At 46.8% G+C, this 25,627-nt stretch overlaps 1 protein-coding gene across 6 annotated transcripts in view; it reads right to left on the reverse strand.

The window, feature by feature from the left end:
* The window catches only part of Mak (male germ cell associated kinase), a 56,963-nt gene that overhangs the window by 6,316 nt on the left and 25,020 nt on the right, over positions 1-25,627 (reverse strand). For 3 of the 6 annotated variants that reach the window (XM_063259872.1, XM_003468735.5, XM_063259875.1), the window contains 8 exons: positions 24,307-24,478; positions 22,965-23,132; positions 21,306-21,611; positions 13,833-14,005; positions 12,347-12,495; positions 6,464-6,595; positions 4,493-4,567; positions 2,150-2,272 (listed from right to left, as the gene is read on the reverse strand). In XM_063259872.1, coding sequence (XP_063115942.1) covers positions 2,150-2,272; positions 4,493-4,567; positions 6,464-6,595; positions 12,347-12,495; positions 13,833-14,005; positions 21,306-21,611; positions 22,965-23,132; positions 24,307-24,478 — 1,298 coding nt within the window. Of the gene's footprint in view, positions 1-2,149; positions 2,273-4,492; positions 4,568-6,053; positions 6,355-6,463; positions 6,596-12,346; positions 12,496-13,832; positions 14,006-21,305; positions 21,612-22,964; positions 23,133-24,306; positions 24,479-25,627 lie in introns of those variants that run through there. The other 3 variants (XM_063259873.1, XM_013151350.3, XM_063259874.1) reach the window with 3 other exon arrangements.

The following is a 25,627-nucleotide window of genomic DNA, read 5'->3' on the forward strand; positions in this document are numbered from 1 at the left end:
ATGCTGCTGCTATGACCATTCCTTCACGTGACGGCGGATAATACTTTATGAATGGACCAAGAGAGGTTCTTAGTTCAAAGACAATGAGCAACAGCCACAAGATCAGACTTTAATACCACGTGGGAGGCCACCACGCTGCACCCTCTCGAGAAATAAAGCCCCTTGCCTCAATCTTTCCCTCCCTTGTCCTTCAACCCTATTCACTGAGATATGCAGAGCTGGCTTTATTGAAATACGTATTCACTTAATTAGCCAAGTCTGGCTGAGACGTCATCACTGCAGCATGTGGGTGAGCATTATCATCCCACCCTCTGCTGGTGGTTGGATGGGGGTTCAAGAAAAAAAAAAAAACCTGTGAGAGTCCAGGGATAAACCATGAGATAACATCTCAGCTAAATCCACGGGACTCAGAAAGAATTATACCTTCCTGGCAGTGAAGGTGCCAGCCTCACGTGCCCCGAGCTATCCGTTACACTGCTAACTGGAGGCTTCTGTGCCTGGTACAAAATTGTTCTCTTTCTCTTTCTCTTCCCTAGCGCTCTGCGGTGACCCTCACCACCTCCCTGACTGATACCCATAAAAGCCATGAGCTTTTGGACTCATGGCCTTTTGTTCCACAGAGGACATTGATCATCCCAGAGCTCCTCAACTGCAGAACTCCCTCTCTGTGCTAATTTTGCATATGTGTTCCAAACAGGTGGTTAGACTGACACTCCAGGGGCTTTTGGTTAATACCACACTGTGGTTGTATGTTGGAGCCTGGGCTGTGCAGGGTTAAACTGCTACTCACAGTCAGGATAACCACAGCTGAGGTGGCCAAGGACACGGGCTGCTGACAGCCCCATTCCAGAGCAGTAAAGCTACCAACTTAGAGATAAGACATTTCTCTTCATTAGCAAAAGTTACTACTTGGAGAAGTCTTCAAACTGACTCCCAAGGTCCTGCTCAGTTCCCAGGCTTGCCTCAGTATCCCCTTCCTTTGTTTGAAAACCAAATAGATAAATATAAGCCACCAGGAGAAGTTTTTGATCTCAACCCCCAGGGAATCTCAAATTCTGTTAGAGGGTTTTGAAGCTCTAAAATCATTAACATTTGTCTCATCTTTAAGCCATTTGCCACCCACTTGTTTAGAAGATCGAGGCTTGGCTAAGACTCCAATAGTTATAGCTAAGTAATATTCAAACACAGTATTCACTGTGTAAAATGTATTTAGAATTATGAATCCTCTAAAACTTTTAGCTTTGTGGAGCTACACATATAGAGTTCTAATTTCCTTTGAAAATCGAAGTATTCCCAGCACTCAGGAGGCTGAGACAGGAGGATTGTTGCAAGTTTGAGACCAGCTCACAAAGTGAGCTCGAGTTCAGCCTGAACTGCATAGTGAGACCCTGTCTCAAAAAAAAAAAAAAATACATATATATATATTCTAGAATTAAGAATTTTTTTTCATCAGTGTCTATCCATATTGCCCAGGCTAGAACTTGTGATTTTTCTGCCTCAGCCTTCTCAGTAGCTGGTATTACAGGCATGTGGCACTGTGCTTGGCACAGAACTTCATTTTGTACTAAGATAATTATGGGCGATAACATAGCGCCTCTTAAATGGCAACCTGTTACTGGATCCCAAACTTTTAATCATAAGGCTTATTTTATTCCTATATTTTGCCGCCAAAATGTATAAAAACTTTAAAATTAGTGAAACATTGTTACATGAATAACTAACCAGCTAAAACTGCTTAAACATTTCAAATGTCAAAGAACTAAATCATTTTACAGAGGGCTCTAATGTCCGTGGTCCCTCCCCACCCCTCCCTCCCTCTGGACTCTGAGCCAGCTCTCTCCAGGCCTCCCCCTGGGGACGTGCCTTCCAGCCACTTGGGACTTGCACATCTTTTGGGTACACAGCCGCTGTCATTTCTGGGGTGGCCTCTGTGTGTCACAGACACTGGGTTACAGACAGCAGTTCTCTTATTTACTACTTGCAAGCCAGATTTTTGGAAAAAAGAAAAGGATATTTTGACAGGAACAATTGGCTGTGTTAGTGAAGTGACACTAATTTAAAAGCCTTTAGGCAGCAAAAGCGACCATCTATGTTTAAGTGGGGGAAAAATACCTCCTCTCGGTTCTGAAATCTCAAAACCTGTTCTTACCTGTAGCAGCTGCGGCGCCAAGGGGCGCCAAGTGGATCCTCTGGCCGGCTGACCCAACTTCTTTTTTGAGGAAGGAAGGGATGTATCCTGACTGGCTGTAAGTAGTGTAACCGCCGAGATTTCCTAGTGATGTATCACAAAGTTTCAGAGTCAGCAGGTGAATATCTGTAACAGCGGTAGAATAAACTCGAATCCTAACCTTCTTCTGGGTACTATTTTTTGAGCACCTGCTGCACTCCAGGCCACGCCGTGCTTGGCCACTTGCCTCTCCCATCCCCGGAACAACCCCTCGGGTGCTGGTTATTATCATGCACTCTGTGGCACCACCAGGCAAAGTGGTCTGCCTCTGTTTCCTTGATCACCAAGGGACTGAGCTCAAGGCAGGGTTTGTGTGGTGCGTCCTAGACTCAGCAGCAGGGCTTTGATTATGCTGTTCATCACCCTGGAGGGTTTCCTGCCAGGAACTCCTGATCCTTGAAGCATTTTTTGCGCCTCTGTTCATTTCCTAAACCTTTTCCAAAGGGGCTTCCTCTCCCAGGGTTGGTGCAGGGGCCAAGTGCCGTGCAAGCAGAGCCACTGGCATAGAATTGCGTCAGCGCCACCATCATCCGCCACCATTGTTAGCAGACCGTCTATCTGGTGAACAGAACGGCGAAAGCTAGAGGCAGGAGCAGGAGCCCAGTCAGGAGGTCCCTGCTGGGCGGAGATGACAGAAGGTGTCACGGAGGAGGGAGAGGCAGGGACCGGGTGGGTCGGCAGGGCTGGGGTGTTATGGGAGGCAGGATGTGTGATGCCCCTGCTCTGCAGCTGAGGTGACTTAGGAGAGCAAAATAGATGAGGCAGCAGGATTTAGGGAAAGATGTGGTGCCTTGAGTCACATCAGGGGGATGAGGAGGCTATTAGATGTCATTTTTCAGGGTCTGGGGGTCTGGGGTCTGGCTCGGACGTGCAGAGACCTGGAGAAGACTGCAGAGGTCATCTGTGGAGGGAGGCATCCGGAGAGAGGAGAGGTGCAGAGAGCTGGATGAAGGCGGGGCAGGCTTACAGGATGGAGCTCCAAGAGTTTGCAGCATAAGAACAGAAGGACCGGGCAGAGGTGGCGGAGAGAGCCGAGAGCCTGGCACTGCCCAGGGGGATGCTGGGAGCAATGTCAGCACACACACGCGGCCGGCTGAGGCCAGATCACAAGGACCCGAGGGGCAAAGCCAGAGCAGAATGCCGTGCAGGGAGAGACACACAGCTACGAGGGGTAACGGGGCTCCAAAGGCCCAAAGAACCGGTCCCCGGGCAGTAAAGCCGAGGCGTCCCCTGCCCATACGTCTGGATTCTGGGCTCTGTGCCCTGCTGTGGCACGGGGCTGGGCACAGCAGGTTCTGAACAAGTACTTGCTCTTGAAGCAGCAAACACTGGAGAGCAGTGGTGTGAACGCAGCAGACCCCCAAGGACCCCACCCTGAGGTTCCCGCCGTGCTGAACGCACTTCTCCTTACTGCTCACACTGGCTCTCAATCAGTCACCTGCCTCGTATTTCAAAGAGACTTGTAGGAAGGCAGCCCAGAGTCGGGACTGCATCTAACAGCAGCGCCTACCGCGGGATGAAAATCCTGGGCAGAACCGTATGGTGCTATAAATGGAAATATTCTTCCCTCCAGTTTATGGGGGAGAAACTGGTAAATAACCTGCCCCAGATTCCGAAAGCTAGTGAGGGCCAGAAGAGGGACATGGTCCACGCCACAAGCCACGTGCTCTGCTGCTGCTGCAGGGGGTGGCCAGGCAAAAACGAGCGGGGAATCGAGTCTTCTTAAACTATCTTGGTGTTCTACTGCAGGCCCCGTGAGCTCCGGGTTTCCAGGCTGGAGCTGGTGGCTGGCACTGTGGAAACCGCAGACCTATCCCCTAGGAAATGCCATCGACCTGGCAAGCTTTTTCTTTTAAAAATGACTGTTGTTGCTTAAGAAATGAGTTTCAGAAAAATACGTATTATATATATATATATATGTATATCATCTATATAATATATATATCTTGGAGTTGGAAAATACTTAAAAATTTTTTTTTACTATTATTTTTGTTTTGTTTTGAAAACACTCTTTTCAGTCTTTTCCACGGAATTATTTGCCTGATTTCTGCAGGTTGCCAGCATGAATTTAAGAAGACTCGGGAAGCAGCGCTGTACAAAAAGGCTCAGGAGGACGCGAAAAGCTTCTCCCTGTCCCAGTCTTGATGTGACTTCTAAAAGCAGGTCACTTTGGCCTTGTAGGATGGGTCACAGGGCAGAGGCCGAGCAGAGAACTACACGGGGTCAGGGGACAAGTCGTGCTCACTCGTCACACGCAGAAATTACCTTGTGGATCCTGTACTATTTCAGGAAAGCTTTCATTGCATGATAGCTTTTCAATGGGTTTTATTATGCTTTCTTCTAAAGGGAAGGCGGATGGGAAGAAAGAATGAACAGTAAGGAGAATATTATAGAAAACGCAGAGAAAAACATGAATTAGATGATGAAAGAACTCTTAGGACGAGGTGTCCCTGTGCGCGGCTGCTTTCTGTGGACCCCAAGGTGCAAAGCCGCGGAGCTGTCCCCCGCGCTGGTTTGTGGAACTGCTTGGTTCTGTGAATGCTGTGTTTAAACTTCCTTAGCTCTAGTGAGCCCATAAATTAAGTCCCTAATGAGTGTGAAAAACTTGTAAAAAGTGCATGTGTGTTGCTGTCACATCAGGACACCTCGCCGGGCTGCACATCTGCCAGAACCATGACCATCGAACTTTAAAAACCTAATACCGCCTGGATTTTGGTTTTTGTGGTAAATGAGATTGAACCCAGGGCCTTCCCACTGCGCCCCTTTGTGTTTTTTATTGTGAGACAGGGTCTCACTACACTAAATTGCCCAGGCTATGCTCAACCCTGCAGTCCTCCTGCCTCAGCCTCCTTGGGCTTCTCCACCTACCACTCACATTTTTGAGAGACTGTATCCCTTCATACACTTTTAAATTGATATCCAAAGTTTTTCTTCATAAGTCAACAGTTGCAAATGATGTTATTTTTGGAACAGTGAAATTATAAATAGTTTAACAATAAGACCATTCTATCTCCCTTTAAATATAACCAATGGAATCTAGCACATGATTTTATGCCCACAATACTAGTATAAAAATATATCCATCCACACTGTCTCTCTGACAACTGAACAGCTTTCACAATAAGCTAAACCCCAAGCCCTTGTTATTTTTAATTTGATTCAAGTTCTCACTGACTCTCTAAGTTGTCCAGGCTAGATTTAGACTTGTGATGCTCCTGACTCAGCTTTCCAGTGTGCTAAGGTTACAGGTTAGCACCACCAAGCCTGGCGCAGAAACACATCCCTTAATGAGGAAAAGGAAACTTCTTTCAAGTAGGTTAAGCAAATGAATGTTCTTGGAAACACGTGGGGTTCAGCATCCATCCCTGTCTCTCTGTCTGTCTCTGTCTCTCTGTCTGCATCTCTGTCTCTTTATCTCTGTCTCTCTCTCCTGTAGATGGAACCACTGAGAAATGTTGGTAAGACAGAAGTTTCTAGGTGCTAACAGTGTTGTTTTTTTTTAAACAGCTTTGCTGGTCTATGCACTCTTCAGAGATGCAGACCAAAAATTATACATCGATTTCATAAAAGTGATCTTTAATTCTCTGTCAGCTTGCAACTCCTTTAGGTCTTCCTTCGAATTCCTGAAACCTCCTGCCTTAGAAAAGATTCTCAAGACGCGCTGGCACACACCTGTAATCCCAGCGCTCAGGAGGCTGAGGCAGGAGGATCGCTGTGAGTTTGAGGGCAGTCTGGGCTACAAAGTGTGTTCAAGGCCAACCTGAACTGTATAGCAAAACTCCATCTCAAAACAAAACAAAACGAAACAGCCCCCAAAAAGCAAAGATTTTCTGTGCACTCTTCAAGGATCATTTATTTTTTCAACACTGACTTCCGTGTGACAAACAGTCCCTTCGCCTGGCACCACAGATATTCTTACACTTTGGGGGGAGGCGCATCATCTTAACCCGAGAGAAGCTTTGCTTCGCTTCCTTTGTGCATCAGGAGAACTGAAGGACACCTTGTTATTTAACAAGGCAGCTCCACTTCGGAGAGAACCTGGATGGAAGGGGACGATCTGGCAGACTGTCTGCACTCGTCTCATCTGCAAAGCCTTTGAGCCCCCTCCCAGGCAGGCACGCAAGCCCCTGAGGGAACGTGTGAAAGTAATAAATAATCACTTTTGAATCAGAACAGGCAAAAGTAAACATCCGCAGGCAGCCAGCGCATTGAGGTTTAGGTGTATTCTTGCATTACCTGCATTATTCCTTTGGAAAGCGACTTCTGCTCCCACGGCTCCCAGAGACTTGGGAAACAGCTGATTATTCCAGGCGTAAGAGTTGACGTCCTTCCCGGCGGCTCGGAGAGACACACGCTTGGGATTTACACCTTGGAAGAACAAAGCTGTCATTGCAAAGGTCTGTGTGATCACAGACTGGGAGGAAAAATAGGATCTGTACGAACAAAGTTAGACAGGAAACTAGAGATATATTTAGGTTGGAAGGTAGCAAAAGCCTGGCACGGGGCACATGTTTGTAATCCTAGCACTTGGGAGGCTGAGGCAGGAGGCTCACTGTAAGTTAGAGACCAGCCTGGGCCACAAAGTAAGCTCAAGACCAGCCTGAACTGCATAGTGAGACCCTGTCTCAAAAAGATAACAAATAAATAAATAAGAAAGGCAGAAATACATCCTTTTTGATAAACCCTAACAGGATCCTAAACACATGCACTTTATAAACAAACCACGTTTTCTATAATAACTATAACCATCTGACACTCTTCCTAATTGTCTTGTAAAAATTGGGAAAGCACAAACATTTTTATTCACCGGCAGTGCCTTGTCACTGCTTCCGGTGAACACTCTGAGCCAGACCTTGGGGGACAGCTGGCCCGGCAGGGAAGGCCGATGTGCGATCTGAAGCCCAGGGAAACCCAGAGAGTCCTGAAGCAGGCAGGTGGAGAGCCTGTCGTGGGGGTGCTTATCTGCGCATGACAATGGTCTCCAGCGCCAGGTTTCACGAAAGCCAGCGTTGGGTGCGGGTGATTTGGGGACTAAGATTCCTTCTCACAAGAATGCTCAGGTACATTCACAGTAGGGTCTGCACTCCTATGGGAATCCAGTGCCGTGGTGGATGCAACGGAAAGCCCGGGACCGGAAACACAGGACCGGAAACACAGAAGATGCTTTGCATGCTGTGCTGGCTACCCACCTCTTCCTGTGTGGCTGGGTTCCAAACAGGACCATGGCCCTGGAGCTGGGGACCTCTGGTCCAAGAGACCAAGCAAAACCTGCAGTTCAGCACTTGGGAACTGGAAGGACAGTCTTGGAGATGTATTTCAACAAGAGTTTGAATTATTTCTGGTTTCCTGAAATCTGTGAAGGTCAGCTCAGCATGGGGTCTTGGTACCAGTGGTTGCTTTAACCCTTTGAGACAGATTGGAAGTCTTCTCGACTGAAGTTTTGTCAAGGCTTGGAGCCCCACGCACCCCGTCATCAGCTCCTGTGGACACCATCTCAGAGGATGGCATTAATTCAGGAAGTCAGAACTATTGCAGGCAGAAGGAGCTTTTTGCTTTTTCCAAACTGAATCCCTTACAAAGGTTTCATTCACATGATGAGAAAGACATAGTGACTATTCATGGACAATGAAAGGGTTCCAACCCTCAGGACCAAACTCCCCTGTTAAGGCAAGCCCGCCAGCGCTGATGAGGCAGACAGAGAAATGCACCAGCACTCACCAAGACCCTCTGCAACAGAAATCAGTCTGTCCCTGGGAGGACGGGACTCCTGCCCTGCGGTCCTGCACCTGTCACTGAGATGCCCAGAAATGCAAGCTCGGTGTTTGCTTCAGACCCTCTCCCAGCCCCGAGACCCAAACCCCTCACCCTGACGGCAGGAGTCTTTTCAGCGAAGTAGTGTGTCCTAACTACTCCCTGGTCCTTGGCTGCAGGTAGATTCTTTCCCGAGCATGTGCCCCTCCAAGAAGACTCGGCCATCCTGCACTGCAGCGCATAGTCAGCCCCAGCCCCAGAGCCAGCAAGAGCGAGCTGAGCCTCCAACCCCCATGGCAGTTCCCTAAGGAGGCACTGTGCTGGCTCATCTCCCTCCCCTTCTCTCTCCTTCCTTTCCACTTTTGCTTTATAGTTTTTATTTTGAGATGGGAGGTGTCTTGCTAAATCACCTAGGCTGGCCTTGAACTTGTGATCTCCCCACCTCACTGTCCCAGGCAGCTGGGATTGCAGGTGTACAGGTGTGTGCAAACACTCCTGGATAATTTCTCCCCCTTTTAAGAAATCTCCCTTCCTTCCAAGATGTAGCTCTGTATGGATTTCGGCTTCTAATAAAACACCTACAGGTAGACCTATAGCAGCTGATCATCTGACAAACAGGAAGGTTCAGCTCGTGGCAGCTATGTACATGAAAAAATCTTCAGTCAGAGTGGAAGGGAGAGGAAAAATTACTGCCCAGGCAAAATCCCTAAAGAGTTCGTTTGGATTTTTTTCACCCTAAAGAAAATACATGCACTAATAAGGTTACTGGTTTAAGATAAAGATTTAAGATAAAAATTTCAATTTTTTAGGAATAGTTTTATCACAGAAATTATCAGTATGTAAGTGTTCACTGGATTTGTCAACATAGGGGCAGAAATTAAATGCACGTTAATATCATTTGATATTGTAATGATACACAGCAGTACCTGATAATAATCTTTCACATTACAAGAAATTTTAAAAAGTTATTTAAACCTGACCATGGTGGCATATGCTAGCATTTGGGAGGCTGAGGCAGGAGGATTGCTGTGAGTTCGCGGCCAGCCTGGGCTACATTGTGAATTCAAGGCCAGCCTGAACTGCATAGTGAGACCCTGACTCAAAAAGACAAAAACAAAAAAGTCATTTAACAAACAACTACTGACCCTTCTTGTGTGCCAGGCAGTGTGTGTGGCACTGGAATAAAAGTAGAGATAAATAAGCCAGTGTCTGCACTTGTGGCTCTTTCAATTTAATGAGAGGGAGGCACTTGTAATTAATTAAATGCCTGGCAGGGTGAATCTGTTTTGAAGAAGGTAAGAAGTATGGGCAGCAATGGGGTCCTTAAGGAGAAGGCCACCTGAAGCTGAGCGGCCAAAGGCCACGCGGGGTGGAAGGGGTGCTCCTGGGGGAGGCCAGCTGAGGGCTGAGGACCCTGAGGGACAGAACTCAGGGCCGGATGGACCGGGGCAGCAGGCACAGCGCGGGAGCCTGCAGGCTGCAGAGAGGAGGGGTCAGGTCAGGAGGGCTCTGTGCGCCTCTGTGTGCGCTGTCTTAAGAAACAGGAAATGGACTGGGGTGGTGATTACAGAACGAGCACAGGCCACTCGCTGGGCCGGGGGCGGCGGTAGAGGAGGGAAGTGGCACACGGAAGGCAGAAGGGTGCTCCAGTCCGGAGCCCAAGCCTGCTGCTGTGCCACCTTGAGAAGTCCAGAAGCTTAACTAGGGGACTCGGCAGCTCTGATCCCTGGGGTGTAGAGGACGAGCAGTTGCTGTAGTTGCCGTTGGAGGATGTGTTGTGTCCATTCCAGAAAGTCAGACATGATTCAGCCAGGGGCCAGGGGCCCTAGTTTGTTACCTCTCAGCCTGTGCAGGAGGAGGGCAGGCCGCTGGTGTGAGTGCCACACCAGCCGGGGGAGCAGCCTGCTTACAGCAAAAGAGAAATCAGTCGCCTTCAGCCTGGACATGGGCTGCTGGCTTCTGCCTGGGACTCCAGCCTCTGTCATAGATTCTTCCGCGTTCCATGCAGACCCATCGCCTCCTGAGACAGACGTGGGCGGGACACCACGCTGAGCTCCAGCCCTGTGCTGCCCGCCTCAGCCTCCCGTGTGCAGAGGCCCCTGCAGGCTCCCTCATCCGACTTCCTGGCCCACCACTGCGAGCCAATCCTGTGATTTCTTATACATCCGTTTATCTTGTGTTATTTCTGTTTCTCTAGGAAACCCTGACTGATACATATGCAGGCACCAGTAGCATCAGTAATGTGACACTTACATCTTCTTCCCTGAAGGCCAGCGCCACACATAATGGTCCTTGCGATTTATGGTACATTCTAGAGCCCTTAGCACCCTGAAGGTTGGCATAAGACCTTTTATACTTCACGCTCAGGTAGAAAAAGGAAGTGTCCAATGATATTGCTCTTTCTTTTATTTGAAGATATTCAACTCTAAAAATAGCACTGCACCCTGAACAAGTGCGGAAGATTGCTCCTCATGCGGGCTTCTAACCGCTGCACGGCTGCTGCTTCACACGAGCTGCTCAGTAAAAATCTGTCCAAGTGACTGAACTGAGCCCAGCCCCAGCTTTGAATCGCAGCTAGTTCTGGGGGTCGGGGTGGGGATCTTCCGGGGAAGCATGTCAGCAGGGTGACAGCCAGCCTCGTGTTTAGGTTTCAAGCAATTCTTTGTCATCCTTTCCTTTTGTTTTAATTTTTCAAATTTGTATCAGTCATGTTTGCAGAACCTAATGATCCCATCTGTCTTGGGGAGATGGCGCATGTTGAGGTACTAATTCTCCGTGATAGCCGTACTTTGCTCCCCGGTGACTACAGGATTCCTGAGGTCTCTGAGTTAAAAAGGAAATGAGGGGGCAGGTCTCAGACACCCTGAGATGTGCTCCTGACAGCCGCACCAAGAAGCAGAACCATGAAAAAGTGCCCGTGATTTACAGTAGTCATGTCTACCACCAGGGGGCCCCCTTCTATTATTAGTGAGGCAAGAACTGAGCTGGTAAATTTCAGGCAGTGAAATGGACTAGGCTTTTTTTTTTTTTTAATAGTACAGAGAAGCTGGGGATGTAGCTCAGCCGCACAAGTGCCTGGCTGGCAAACACAAGGTCCTGAGATCTCCCGGTACCAATAAATAAATAAAGAAATAAATAAAATACAGAGGAAAGTAATCCCCATGATTCTGTGTTATGAAAACTGTCACATCCCTGTCTTTGAGGTCAGCTTAGAACTCCAATGGTTTCAATGCCTGAGATTTACAAAGGTAACACTGACGGTGTGAATTCCAACTCCTGTCACCTTCCCAAGGATCTCAGCCCCATCCCCTTTCCTCCCCTGCGCCCTGACCCTTCCCCAGCAGACCCACTCTGCAAGCCCCCTGGCTAAAGCACCCGAATTCCCTTAGGGTGGTTCTATTTCTCAGCAAACCAACTGTCTCATGGCTTTGTAACCTCTCCCACCTGGGTCTCCCCTAACCCATTCCAGGCTGAAAGTACTCAAGATCAGCAGAGATGTCGCCACTGTCCGGTTTAACATTTCTGTCCCTTTCCACCCAGTGCTAGCCGCCAAAGAGCCCTTCCAAGGACACTCTCTCTGCCTCAGGCCTCTGCATACCCCATGCCAGGCTTCTGTCTGTCTCCCCCCCACCACCACCACCAAAGCGCCTGGCTCCTCCTCCCAGCCTCTCCCTGGGTGATCCTGTCCTGTCCTGGGTGGATTTAAAGGCTGTCACATGCTGGTGATTTCCATCTCTGTTATCTTGGGCCCAGGACCCCTCTCGGTGTCCTGGTCTCTCGTCCCGCCACCTGACCTCCATTCCCCTTTTTGGAATGCCAGAGGCAGATCTTCACAAACTCCTCTCTGTCCCTCCAGACCTTTCCTCCTCCCTCTGGGTTCCTACACCCAGTTGCCCATTGGAGAGGTCAGCCCGATGGTCAATGGGCTCCCCCTGATTCTCCACCTCCACAACGCTGTCCTCTTAAAATCTTCTCCACCCCACTGCCCTGTCAGAACCCCGAACCCCAGCCGCTGACATGGTTTCCTTCCCTCCCTCTCTCTCTCCCATTTTCTTCCCATTGGTGGAGACTGGACCCAGGGCCTTTACACTGAGCTTCAGCCCATGTTTTTTTCAGGTAGGGTTTTGCTAAGTCACTAAGTGGTCCAAGGTTGCCTCAAATTTAAAACCTTCCTGGCTTGGCTGCCTAGCGTGCTGGGATTACAGGAATGTGCCACTATCCCCAGCTCTGCATGATTTAAAGTAGTCTAGTGGTAGAGAAGGGGTCCAGGCAGAAGAGCCCCATGATTCTACACTCTGTGGTACTTTGTGCCCATTCTAGAGACCGTAAGGTGCCTGGCCTGACCTGTCCATCTTCTGCTTGGCTCACCTGGGAGGTATCTTGACTGTTTCAAGTAGTACTGCTTAGGTGCTGACACAGCTGCCAGTTCAGAATCGGATTTGAGAGAGACAGCGGCAGGCACGCTCTTGGGGTCCCTGGGCGGGTGGTTGGCGCCCATGAGTCCTGACTCCTGAAGCCTGGGAAGCCGAGAGGAGACCTACCGAGTTAGGAGAAGCAACCTTTCCTGCCCTCCATGCATCCTTTTAACTCTCAGTGTGACTCCCCAAGATGCTTTCTGGTAGAGCCCTTGTGCTGACAGGGCGGGAACAACACCCTGCCCAGACATCAGCAGCATGGGGACCCTTTCTAGTCCCAGATGGGATGTGGGTGACGCTTTCTTTTGGCAGTACTGGGGACTGAACCCAGAGCCTTCAAACTAAGCTACTTCCCCAGTCCTTGCTCATTGTTTGCTTATTTCTTTATTTAGACAGGGTCTCACTGAGTCGCACAGGCTGAACTCAACCTTGTAACCCTCCGGCCTTGGCCTCCCGGAGTGCTGGGATTACAGTGTGTGAGGCCACCCTGGGCTGCAGAACCAACCCACAGGTGCTGCCGAATGGAATGATCCTGTGTTTCCCTGCAGCCGTGTCTGTTTAGGAATGGACAATGTTAAAGGAGATGTTAGAACCCGGGCCCCTATTTTCCTCTCTCTTTACTTCCTGACTGCCATGCAGTGAACCAGCCTCCTCTGTTACATGTTCCTACCGTGTGCTTCAGGCCTGGGGACTGAAACCGTGAGCCAAACAAACCCTTCTTCCCTATGAGGCGATTGCCTCAGTTACGCTGTCACAGTGGCGGAAAGCTCACTACCACAGGGTGAAGTGGACCTTTTCTTAAGTGCGGGTATTTTAGGGCTGAGGCCCGTGGCACAGGTTCTTCAGGGCTTGGGCCCCTCACAGCAAGGCTTCTGCCCTGGGCAATGACAAATGGATGCTAGATAAGCTTCCCCCAGGCAGGACACAACTCTTCTCCTTATCCCTCCTGTCTCAAGGGGTCACCCACATTTAACCCATCCTTATCTCAGCAGTGAACAGTGCATCAAGGATGACTAATTTATGAAAAGAAATGAAACTGCCGAAGGTATTAAACTGCCAGAAGGCTCAGGAAGCGATCAACAAGGTTCACAGGCAAGCTCAGAGTGAACCCTTGACACTGTCTGAGGCTGCCGAGGACCTTGTATATGGTGCTCGGCTTCCTGCAGACAGACACATGGATTTCCGACAGGGTTAACCATGGTCATGACTAACAAGAGCAGCGTACAAACAAGAGCCCTTCCTGCACACACACGCGCACACGCGCACACACGTGGCACTCGTGAATGACTTTAAGAAGAGTCTTACCTTTTTAGAGGTACTCATAAATATTTGAGCTTTGTAGAAGAAACTATTAAGCTGCCTCTTTGTGCTTTAAGATCTATGTTTATTTATGTTTAATAAAATAAGGTTGATGCATCATAAAAATTATAAAGTCTTACCGAAAGGGAGGATCTTTTTTCCTCTTTTCTTTGAAAACACCAATGCTTGGCTTCTTGGAATGGGAGGCTCCGAGATCACCATCCTCAAACTCCTCCCAGCTGTCCCCAGACTTGAAGACAGCCTGACCCCAGCGCCTCCTGGCGGTTTTGTGACCCAGTGTGCCGCTGGGCTTCTGTGGGGGAAGTCGATGGTTACGATCTTTAATCATCTCTGGACGCCTTTCACGCACATCAGACGCGGAGTCCCCATCCTTTATGGAACCTTCCCCAGACAGCCGTGGACGGTCATGGCCACTTCGTCTTCGTCAGGACACACTCTTACAGAGGCATCCAGAGGTGACTGTCACTGTACAAAAATCAGAGCGCACCCTGCGTGGCACAGCCTGCCACGTGCCCAGGCTGAATGTGACAGCAGCGAGCCAGTATCACAGGGCACTGTGCTGAACGCGGTGACCGTCACCAGGGGTTGGCATGTGTGTCTGAGCAGAAACGTGAAGTAGGGGGGTGGGATTGTAGCTCAGCAGCGGAACACGGGCTTAGTATGCAGGAGGGCCTGGATTCAACCCAGCACACACATGCACACATGCACACAAACATTCACGTACGCACAAATAATCAAAGGAAAAGGTACATAAAATCCAGTAGAACAGGTTACCGATGATGCTTCTCAGCATAACCGGAGCCTGCAGGACTTGGAATTGCTGTGGGTGAGTTGGTCACTAAGAGAGTAAACGTGAACGTCCAGGGCACTGCTGATGGTACTGGTAGACTCTATACATAAGACACACTTAGGAATGGGAATGGTAAATTTACACTAAATTTATATAAAAGTGTGTTGTTTTTTTTTTTAAGACAATGTCTTGCTATGTATTTCAGGCCGGGCCAGCCTTAACTCAAAATCCTCCTGTCTTAGTCTCTCAAGTGCTGGGATTATTACTATGCCCAGTAAAAACTACTTCTGTCTTCAAAAATAAACCAACTTAAAAAAAATCAGCTTGGCTTACAGTAACTTTTTCCTTTACAAACTTTAAACACTTTTAAACTATTTTATTTTTAAATTTGTAACCTTTAAACTTGTAATGACAGCTAAAAAACACCAGGACATTCTAGGTGACGGGAATTGTTTTAGCTCCATGACAATCTTAAGGGACCACCACAATAGTGGGGTGCACTGGTGGTGGGAACGTTGTCCGGTGGTACAGGACTGTACTTAAGGAAGTAGTATGCATGCACCATTAAGAGCATTAACTAAATAGGCAGCATGGGCCCCTGGACTGATCGTTGCTCAGAGGGAGGCAAGATCGACACAAATTTGGGATGGAAGGAACGTGAATACTTAGGATCTGACTCTTCTTTAATGTGAAGGGTCTAGGGAATGAGGCATCTTAGTTATTTTCTTTCATTGCTGAGACAAAATATCCAACACCCACAAGTTAAAGGGGGGAAGATTTATTTAGCTCACAGTTTGTGGAGGTTTCAGTCCATAATTTGCTGGCTCCAAGGCAGGGTGGCTCATGGCACAGGGGCAACCGTTTATGGTGGTGGAAGACAGCAAAAGCAGCAAGGGAGAGCGCATGAGCCTCTTTCTGTCCTTTATGCTGCATGCAGGCTGCCAGGACGAGGGTGGCACCCGCCCAGTCAGTGGACTGATCCAGCAGTCACCCACCCTTCATCCTACCACTGATCTATGAATCAATCACATGCTCTAGATTCAACCACCTCTGAAAAAGCTCCATCTGAAACTGCATAAGGCTTTGGGGGGACATCTGGACACAAACCATAACCTGGGGCCTTGGCTGTATCTCTTTGGGCAAGGGACTGAGCTTTTCAAAGCTCTAACACCCTTCTTCACCAGGGATGGCCTTGAGGAGGAGGCACTAAGGCTGGCACATCTGGTGTCTTTCCTGCTCCCTTCTCCAAAACACCTCTGCCATGTGACAGAGTGATCCCAATAGACACAGACAGGGAGAGGGCAGGGGTGACTTTAAAAGTCTGAGTGACAATCTCAGAACACTGGCACCATTCACAGAAGGAAGGAAAGAGGGCGTGGCTCGGGCTGGTTTTATACACATTGACAGAGAACCTTCGGGAGGAACAGGCTCTGCAAAAATCCAAAAGTCAGCTGCAAATCAGGGCACACAGGAATGCTGGGAGCAAAGAGATGTGATGGCACGGAGGTGCTGCGGCAGGAAGCTGAAGGCTCAGGAACGGTGCTGCCAAGCTCCACCCTGCTACTTCCTTTGCCCAGGTGAACAGGCTCTGGATGCAGGAGTCAGTGAAAGCCCACATCTCCCTGGGCCCTGGCTTCCCTTCAGGTGAACTGTACTTGAGGGAACCAAAGCATAAGAGTGCTCAGCAGGCCCAGCAATATCCAAGCGACCCAGCATCTGGGCGGACAAGAGGGGAGCAACCGGAAATGAGCGTCACAGAGTAGGAAGCAGAACTTTGCAAACTCCAGACCAAACTGTCTGATCTAAGGTGAGCGCCAAGATTTTAAGCTCTGTTGTTGGTGAGTCCTAAGGAGAACGACTGTGTCACACAGGCTACTGTTTTTTTCAAGAGCATGCAGTGATACCCTGAGATGTGGGATGTGGACCTCCGTCAAGTCAGTGACACAATTTTTCATGATGTCCTTTTCAGTGAAATGCAGCCAAGAAAGGACAGCAGAGACAGCCTGGTCACACACTCAGTAATTTGACAGAGTGGGGCTTAGTGGGTCGCAGTCCACTTAAAGGGCGGCCCCAGTGCCTTTCTCATCATCATGGACATGCAGGAAGAAAAACCAAAAAATCTAAACAAATCCATAGCTGGCGACAAGGTGGGCTGAATGGTTAAACTGAAAAAATTAAGTGTAAGCAAATGATTAGAAGTGTGGGAGGTAGAAAAGGTCTTGGAGCTATCTGACTTCTAGAGATCAACTACTGAAATAGAAGTACAGAATATGTGGTCAGAAGGAAGTATTACAGAAAACAAATGGGAATTTTAGTTCACAGAATGCTCGGAAGAATCGGCCAAATGGAAATTTAAGGCTAGGTTAACACATGTAGGGGGCCAAGCACAGGGTGGGCACATAATAAAGAGTAACTCCCCTCGCCCAGGGGCAGATTCCTTAAGGGCTACTTTCACATACTGTACTTGATTGGCTGTATTTATTTTAAAGAGGATAAAGTAGAATAAAACCAATCAAAACAAATCAGTGTAAGAGACACAGGCCTAAAAACATTATCAACAATAGTTACCACAATGCTTTTTGATGTCTTCAAAATAGCTGCAGATAACTTTCAACACAGTAAAAATCAAACAGAGCAGAATAGAACAGAAAGAATAAAAACAAGACAACAAATGCAATAAAGGACTTCAAAACAAGCCAGTAGCAAATCCAAAATTGCTATGATAATATATCTTGCTGTCTTTGGAATAGCTGCTCCTGCCATTGGACCTGACATAAACAAAATGAAACAGAATAAAACCCAACCCAACAAAACAATGGAAATGATATAAGACCTCAAAACAAGACCATAAGGAAGACAGAGTAGATCAGGAGATAGGGTCCTTGGGCAGGATCCAATAGCCAGGGACTAAGTTGCCCCCTAAACTGTCCCAAACTGGTTCCACCTGTGCAGCGCACACTAATGTGGGGAAGACCTCCGGTGATTGGCTGGCTCAGAGGGGAGAGGCCAGCCTGCACCCCCGCTGCTTGTACCTCAGTGATCAACAGCAAACTGGAGACGGCAGCAATTCCTAGCCAGCACACTTCAGAGTAATGGTAACCAACACAGAAAGGGCCTGGGTCCTCCACGATTCATCTGTCTGGAAGAAACCAGAAACATGACAAGAGAAAGAAACAGGAAATAAGTCTCCAACCACCAACCCAGGGAATATAGGTCCAGGAGAGGGAAACACAGAAGAGATCAGGGCAACAAACTCATATCCGAAGCAGCATTAGCAGACATAAAGAAATATCTTTGTGACATTATAGAAGAATTCAAAACAGAAATACTAATACAGGTAAAGCAAGATATAAGTAGATTAATAAAAGAAATGCTAAGCACCTCTCAAGAAAACACAGACGGAAGAATGGAGGAACACAGAAAAAAGAGGAAAACCGATGAAGAATATAAAAAAAATTTAGAATAAATGAAACAGATTCAAAGAGATTACCAGGAAATTAAAACTCCATTGAAAGCTGGTAAAATTGCTTAAAAGAAACTCACGATAGACTATCAAAACTTGAAGACAGGTTTGCAGTATGTGATCGTGAAAGGAAAGATCTCTTAAAAATTAAGGAGGAGCCAGGAAGTAACAATATAAAGGCTAGAAGATGATAAGAGGATCTATAACTTAAGAATAAAAAATGTGAGTGAAGAAGCAGAGGTAAACACAATTGAAATACAAAGGCTATTCACAGAAATAATCAAGGAAAACTTCCCAAGCATAGGAAAAGGAAATGATGTTCAGATATATAAAGCATACAGAACTCCAACCACCTGCCACCAAAACAGATCTACACCCAGACATGTAATAATCAAGCTGCCAGAAATTCATCACAAGAACAGAATATTAAAAGCCATCAGAGAAAAGAAACAGATCATCTATAAAAGAAAACCCATCAGAATCAGGACAGACTTCTCAACACAAACCATCAGATCAAGAACAGTTTGGAGTAAAATATTCCGAGCCCTGAAAGAAAATAACCTCCAACCTAGATTAATGTACCCTGAAAAACCATCTCTCAAAATTAATGGAGAAATAAGATGCTTCCATGACAAAGAGGAACTGGGGGGAGGGGGGTTCGTGACCACCAATCCAACCCTACAAATAATACTGAAGGACATTCTAGAGAGGGTGAAAAAAAAGACCACGGCTTCAGGAACAGTGGCAGAGGGGGCTTGCTGAACGGGGCAGACAGTGGAATGAAGGGGAAAAGCAGACAGACAGACAGAAAAATAGCACAGCAGAGATGAGGCAGAGAAGACTGACTATAACACAGATGGCCTTGATACACTAACAAAAAGCACAGGCAGAGTAGATCAGGAGAGAGGGTCCATCAAGATGCTCTATACAAGAAATATAATTAATCTGAAAGAGGGTTTATGGACCGAAAGTCAAATATGAGAAAACAATGCTCTATCTGACAGGGAACCAGAGAGAAATAGGGGCAGCTTGTCCAGCAGCTATAGATAGTTTGGAAAGACAGGACACTTTTGTGCAGTGGAGAACTACTCAGCTATAAGGAAGGAAAATCTTGAGGCTCTTGTAGGTAAAGGAATACAACTTGAGATCAAGCTCATGGGGTAAAAACGTTCAGAACCACTTAGGTCAATAGTAGGTTGCCTCTCTAGAAGCTAAAGGAGTTAGGGGGACCCAAAATGTACAACACACCCTGTGAAAGGGGAGGAATTGTCTAAAAAGGGAAGGCAGAGGGCACTGTTAATAGTGTATCAGGATTTAAAATCCACATTGTTCTCATCGCTCTGTTTAGTTTGATTATATTCTGTTCCAGTCTGTCTACTTATACTAGATTTGAGGGCACAGACAGCTCTTCCAAAAATAACAGTATGTACTATGGCAACCATCCTTAATTTCCTATTAACTTAATCTGAAGCCCTGTATTACCTACACTATCTTATTTAAATCTAGTTTGTTACATCACTGTGTTAACTGATTTTATTCAAATCTGTTATATTTGGTAGTTTCAAGTCTGAGAGTATAGGCAACCACTCTGAAGATAACAAGATACACTAGGATACCCACTCTGGTTTGACTATTACTTGCTTTTGAAGTCCTATAATGTCTCCAATGCTTTTTTAAATTAATATTGTTATGTACTGCTATATTCAATTATACCATGTCTGATGATATAGACAATTCTATAGAAGATAACAAGAGACATCATAGTAACCATTGTAGATCACCTCATATTGTGTTTTTAATCTTGTTCTATGTCCAGCCTTTTGTTTTGAATGACCCCGTTTTTGTTTTCTTTCTCATTTGGTTTTATTCTTTTCAAAATAAAAAATAAAATAAAAGGTACAGACAACCAGATTTCTTGCTCAGGATAAAGATGACCTTTCTAATCCTCAGGACTGTCATGAAGATGACATAGACTCCTGCAGAGTCTGCAGGTCATTTGAAAACAGTGGAAAATCATTCATTCCTTCATCCAAAGACTACTGAGAACGTGCCATGTGGCAGGCACTGTTCTGGGATCTGCAGCTGTGCCAATAAACAGAAAAATATTCCCAGCCTCACAAAGCCTGCATTCTACTAGAAAGGCCCAGATCACTAGTGATAAAATAAGAACGAAATAAATCACAGTATGTTAGAGTGGAGTTGGGTTGTTAGTCTATAAGTCAGTGTGTTTGCACCCTGAAATGCTGTAACACAGAGGCATTCGGGATTGTACACCCGAGAGACCGCGGAAGTAATACAGCTGTTATGGCTTGTGTCTAGATGTCCCCCGAAGCCTCACGCAGCCCCAGGTGGGGCTTTCAGAAGGTGACTAGATCCTGGGTGTGTGATTCTGGATTAGTCCACTCGTTGGTTTAGGTTGTGGACAATGGATTTACCTAAGAGATAGACAAGAACCATGCTGGGTGTGGGTGGCACCAACCACCAGGCTCATAGAAGGGAGGCTCACTGCATCCTGTCTGCCACTCACTGGACCGTTTGTCTTCTGTGCAGCCCTGCCTTGGAGCCAGCCATGATGGACTGAAACCTCTACAAACTGAGCTAAAATAAACCTTTCTTCCTTTAACTTGTGGTTGTTGGGTACTTTGTTCCAGTAACAAGAACATAACTAAGACAAGGACACTTGATGGGCTCCCACACCCAAACACCAGAGGGAAGAGGTAGTTTCAGTCTGAGTCTGATACCTGAAAAATCCATTCTGTTCATCTTCATTAGCAGTTTAAAAGTGTGAAATTACCATTAGGAGCCTTGAGAGTCAGGATCAGTATTCTAGGGGCTCTATTAATTAATTTATTTTGCATGATGCCAGATTGAACCCAGCTGTCACACTGAGCTACTTCCCCAGCCCCTTTAAAAATTTTTTAATTTTGTTCGATTTGGAAAAAGAAATTATAATTCTGAGACTGGGTCTCACTAAGTCACTAAGTTGCCCAGATAAGACATGAACCTTGATTCTCCTGCCTCAGCCTCCCAGAGTTCTGGGAGTACAGGCTTGCACTACCAAGCCCAGTTTTATTTTTTTGAATTCTTTTGCGATAGAAAGTAACTACGAAAGGAAATCTGCAGCATGCCAACTTTTAAACTTTTAATTTGCAAGTTATTCTCTTTTAGACCCTGTTAGAATGTCATGTTGTCTTGCGTCAAGCACCTCCCAGAGGAAGGGGAGGCTTTAACACAGAGCGGCTTTCACATCTTGCCCAACATTACTGAAGATGCCTGGAGGCAGAACCCTGGCTGCCCCAGCCCAGCCATGCCTGCACCGTGTCACTGATGGCTACTTACAGCCGGCACGTTTTTGATGATGCTTGGGAACAGTGGTGCTTTCTGTTGACCCTGTTGCTTTGGGGGTGGCGGGGTTCCCACGTTCTGCAGAAGCTGAATGGACTGCAGAGGCTGGTGGCTGTGCTTTGGCTGGGGCGGTCCGACAGGCTGGTCGCTTACATCCGGCAGAGTCTTAGGTTCCATTTCAGCTGACGTAGGCTTTGAGTCCACCGGCTGCAGCTGCTTATTTGAAGACTGTTTGGATTCCAGATGGTTCAAGGAAGGGCCTAACACTTGGCCAACTTGGAAATAGGGGTGTTTCAGTGCCTGTAAGAGCACGGATATGTCACATTACATTAACATATGGCCAGCCCAAATGGTCCCAGTTTAAGTCATGCGTACCCTTGGGATGTACTGCCTGCCATGAACAATGTAACAGTGGTTTTATTTGTTGATTTTTTTTTTTTTTTTTGTCTTTTTCGTTTTTATCGGTACCGGGGATTGAACTCATGACTGCCTGCTTGCAAGGCAGGCGCTTATGCTGCTGAGCTAAATCCCCAGCCCCTGTTGATTTTTTTTTTTTTTTTTTGAGACAGGGTCTTGCTATACAGTTCAAGCTGGCCTTGAACTCACTGGGTAGCCTACACTGGCTTCAAACTTGCTGCAGTCCTCCTGCCTCAGTCTCCTGGGCGCCAGGATTACAGGCTTACACCCTAAACCCACTTGATTTTTCTTTCCTTTTTTTCCTTTTGGTGCTTGTTACTGAAACCAAGGCCTCTCACACATGCTAATCATGTAGTCTACTACAGGATTAGATTTGCCACCCTTTCGAGGCCAGCTTCCTCTTACACTAATCTCTGCAGCTCATAGGGTGGAGCTCTCTGCCATTTCCTAGGCCACTATGTCCACCCTGTTCCTTTCTGTGACTCCTCAGCTCATTCTCATACCTGCCCGCCCCCTTCCTGAATTACTTATTCTTGTTCCAACGGGCCATGACTATTGTTTCCCATTTGTTCTTTCTGATGGCCTTAGAAGATATTTTCTTAAGGTAAATTTAAAAAACAAGGCGAAATAAGAGTTTGGTAGTTTTCGCTTAGTAGTTATATTTAAATGATGAGAATGTAATAACATTGGTTAATTTTTCAAATGTAAGCCTCTGAGGTACAAAGAAGGCGTGGCATAGGTCAGTCAGGAAAGAACAAGGGGCAGGCATGCAGTGCTGCCCTCTAGAGGAGCCAGAGGCGACCTGTGTCGCTCCTGTCCTAGGCAGGAAGATCCCCAGCGGTGTACAGCAAACAAGAATTCCACCTGCCAAAGGGCAGCGCGGAACCGATGGGAGAGACTGATTTCTGCTACCCAGGCCAAGTGTCTTCCTAACTAGTTTGTCCCATCCTGAATTAAAATTTGATTCTGTCTAAGCCCAGTAAATTTCCTCACTGGAAGCCAAAAAAGAAAAGAAAACCAGGAAACAACATAGCAGCTATCACCGCATTTCTCCCCAGGACCTCGCGTGCCTAGAGGACCTCGCGTGCCTAGAAGCAGATTGATTACATTGCCTGCAAGTCTTGTTTTCTTGGTAAAACCCTGGCTGCGAAAAGATCTGCCTTTGTAACGAGTACGCCCTGCTATTTATCGTAAAACCCCAGCACTGTAAGGGGTTGTTGCAGGGGGCTTGCGCACCTGGCTTGCGGTTGGACGTTTCTTTGGGTCCCAGTTCAGCATCTCGGTCATCAGGTGAATGGCTTCACTGCTGGCGTTGGGAATGAGAGTTTTTAAGTTGATGGGAACACACTGGGGAAATCGGAAATTCATGGAGGAGGCAAGCTGGTATCCTTCTGGCCAGTCGCTCTGTTTAAGCGATATTCCAAGTGCAGGCGGGGAGAGCACAAATAAGATTGTTTTTAGAAATCAATTTTAAGACACAGCAATAATATAAAAATCATTCAGGTGGTGACATTTTTAATCTTTTTCTTTTTGGTCTTTTTGAGATGGGATCTCGCTATGCGGTTCAGGCTGGCCTTGGGCGCACTTGGTAGCTCAGGCTGGTCTCGAATTTGCAACAATCCTCCTGCCTCAGCCTCCCGAGTGCCAGGGTTACAGGTGTGCACCACCATGCCTGGCTCAGAAAATTTTAATTTGTATGAGTAAGTGTAAAAATAAAATACCAGACCTTCTAGATGATTCAGTCTTATAATAAACAACATAGCAAAAGAACATTAAATGGGGAGTTAGGAAAAAACACACCTGGGAGATTGTAATAATTACATTAAAGCTTTCGTGTCTACATTTTGGATGAGAAGGCACACATGGCCTTAATCAGGACGCAACTATACTTAATTAACACTTTTTCAGTACAGCTTATAAGGTACGCTCTACTGAAAACTAACATGAGCTGAAAAGTCCTGCAGTCAGAGTTTAGGAAACCAAGTGTGTATGGCAGAGGAATATAAATCTGGCCAAGAAAGAGTTATAAGGAAACAGGGCCCAGAGCCCCAGGGGTTAATAAGCCCATGAGGATTCACGAGCCAGCAGGGAAGCATTAGAGCAGAGCTGTGTATGTGGGTATCAGCGGGTCACCGAGCCAATGTCACCCAGTAAATAGATTAAAAATGTCCTTGAAGGTTTTTTGTTTTGTTTTTTGTTTTCTTGTCTTTTTCAGGTAGGGTCTCACTATGCAGTTCAGAGTGTCCTCCAACTGATTCTCCTGCCTCAGCCTCCCAAGTGCTGTGACTACAGGCATGCGTCACCACACCTGGCTCCTGTAAGTTTTTAAGGACAGGCAGACACTGCTGTCTGTCGGTCTCAGGGGATTCTGGCTCCTTGTTGTTTTTATCTCACCCCAACCAAAAAATAAAAAGTGTAAGAAAACCATTAAAGTATAAAACTATCTGAAAATGAAAACTCAAATACATAGTAAACATTTTTTTAGGCAAAACAAATCATCAAAAGATACAATTAAAAGAAAAACAGCAGGTTGGAAATAATCAAAAGTCATCACGGTTTAAGGGCCAAGAGTACTCACTTTTTTGGGAGTCCCTAACACTTGGCAGATTTTAAAGATTTCATCAACCTCACTTGTCCCCGGGAAGAGCGGTCTCAACGTGTACAGCTCTGCCATGATGCTTCCCACGGCCCACACGTCGATGGGAGAACTGTACACTGACGATCTCAGCAGAACCTCAGGAGCTCGGTACCTAAACAAGCAGTAAACAGAACAGGGCTGTGGTGAGTGAAACCTCACAGGCGGGTGGGTCACGGCTGAAAACGCTGTTAGGAGCTGGGGCCTGGCTGGAGGTGGTTCCCAGAAGCGTGACCTGGAGGGCCGCGTTCTTTTCTCTGGCTCCTCCCTTCCCTCTCTGCGTCCTGGCTGCCATGAGGCGAGCACCTGTCCTCCTCCCTCCCTCCTACTGCACTGCCAGCACGGACTAGCACCATGAGCTGAATTAAACCTCTCTCCCTTTAAATTGTGGGTATGGAGTATTTTGCTCCAGCAATGGGAAAGCAGCTAAGACAAATCTTCTAAAGAATCTTTTCTGCAAGAGGAGATCCTCCAAAGCTAAATATGCACTAAAAAATCACTATATTATTTGATATAAAGCTACTGTATTATTTGAGCTCCTAACAATTTGTTCGGGAGGATAAATGCCATTGTCTTCCTTTATTCAAGCTTTGTTTTCAAGAACTGCCACGTGCTAGAAGCGTCAAAGACTCTGAAATTTGGTCCTCTGTTTATTAAAGATTCTGAATTAGGACTTCCAAATGAAAAAAATGAAACCAAAATTTGAAGGACTTGTTTACAAGGAAGTGAGTGTCACTCACATCCCCTAAATTGGTTTACCAGGTAATTCTTTAAGGGCGATGACAGGTGGCAAAAGTGTGACCACCCACAGCCATGCTCAAGTTTTGGGCTTATTTTTTGTAGTTAGTACCAGCTTTGTGACAAAAATTGACATTTTGGTCACTTTACTTCTGCAAGTAAACCGTCTGCATTTTGACTGGTAGAATGTGTGGGTGCAAATCCACAACAGATGCACATCCTGACTGATCGAGGTCTCTTTCTGCTTTCTGGGGGCCCTACTTTGGCAACAATACTGTGTCTGCGTGGAATTTGTTGGCTCCATCACTGCAAAACAGGAATTTTCTCTTCCGTGTTGGACCTAACTGAAGTCACAGCAGCACTTGCAGTAATATCAGATGTTTCAGCTCTCACAGAACGAACAACCCGAAGTTTCACCTGGATTCAATGAACTTTAAGTCATTTTTAGGAACAAGAAAACTGATTTTCCCTCTGCAGCATTTGAAGAGATTTTTTAAAGCCGGCATCATGCAGCTGTGAGGTGCTT

Source organism: Cavia porcellus, unplaced genomic scaffold (assembly GCF_034190915.1).
Source record: "Cavia porcellus strain 051 isolate PalLab524CR breed Dunkin Hartley unplaced genomic scaffold, mCavPor4.1 scaffold_13, whole genome shotgun sequence".
In the NCBI taxonomy this organism is placed as follows: domain Eukaryota; kingdom Metazoa; phylum Chordata; class Mammalia; order Rodentia; family Caviidae; genus Cavia; species Cavia porcellus.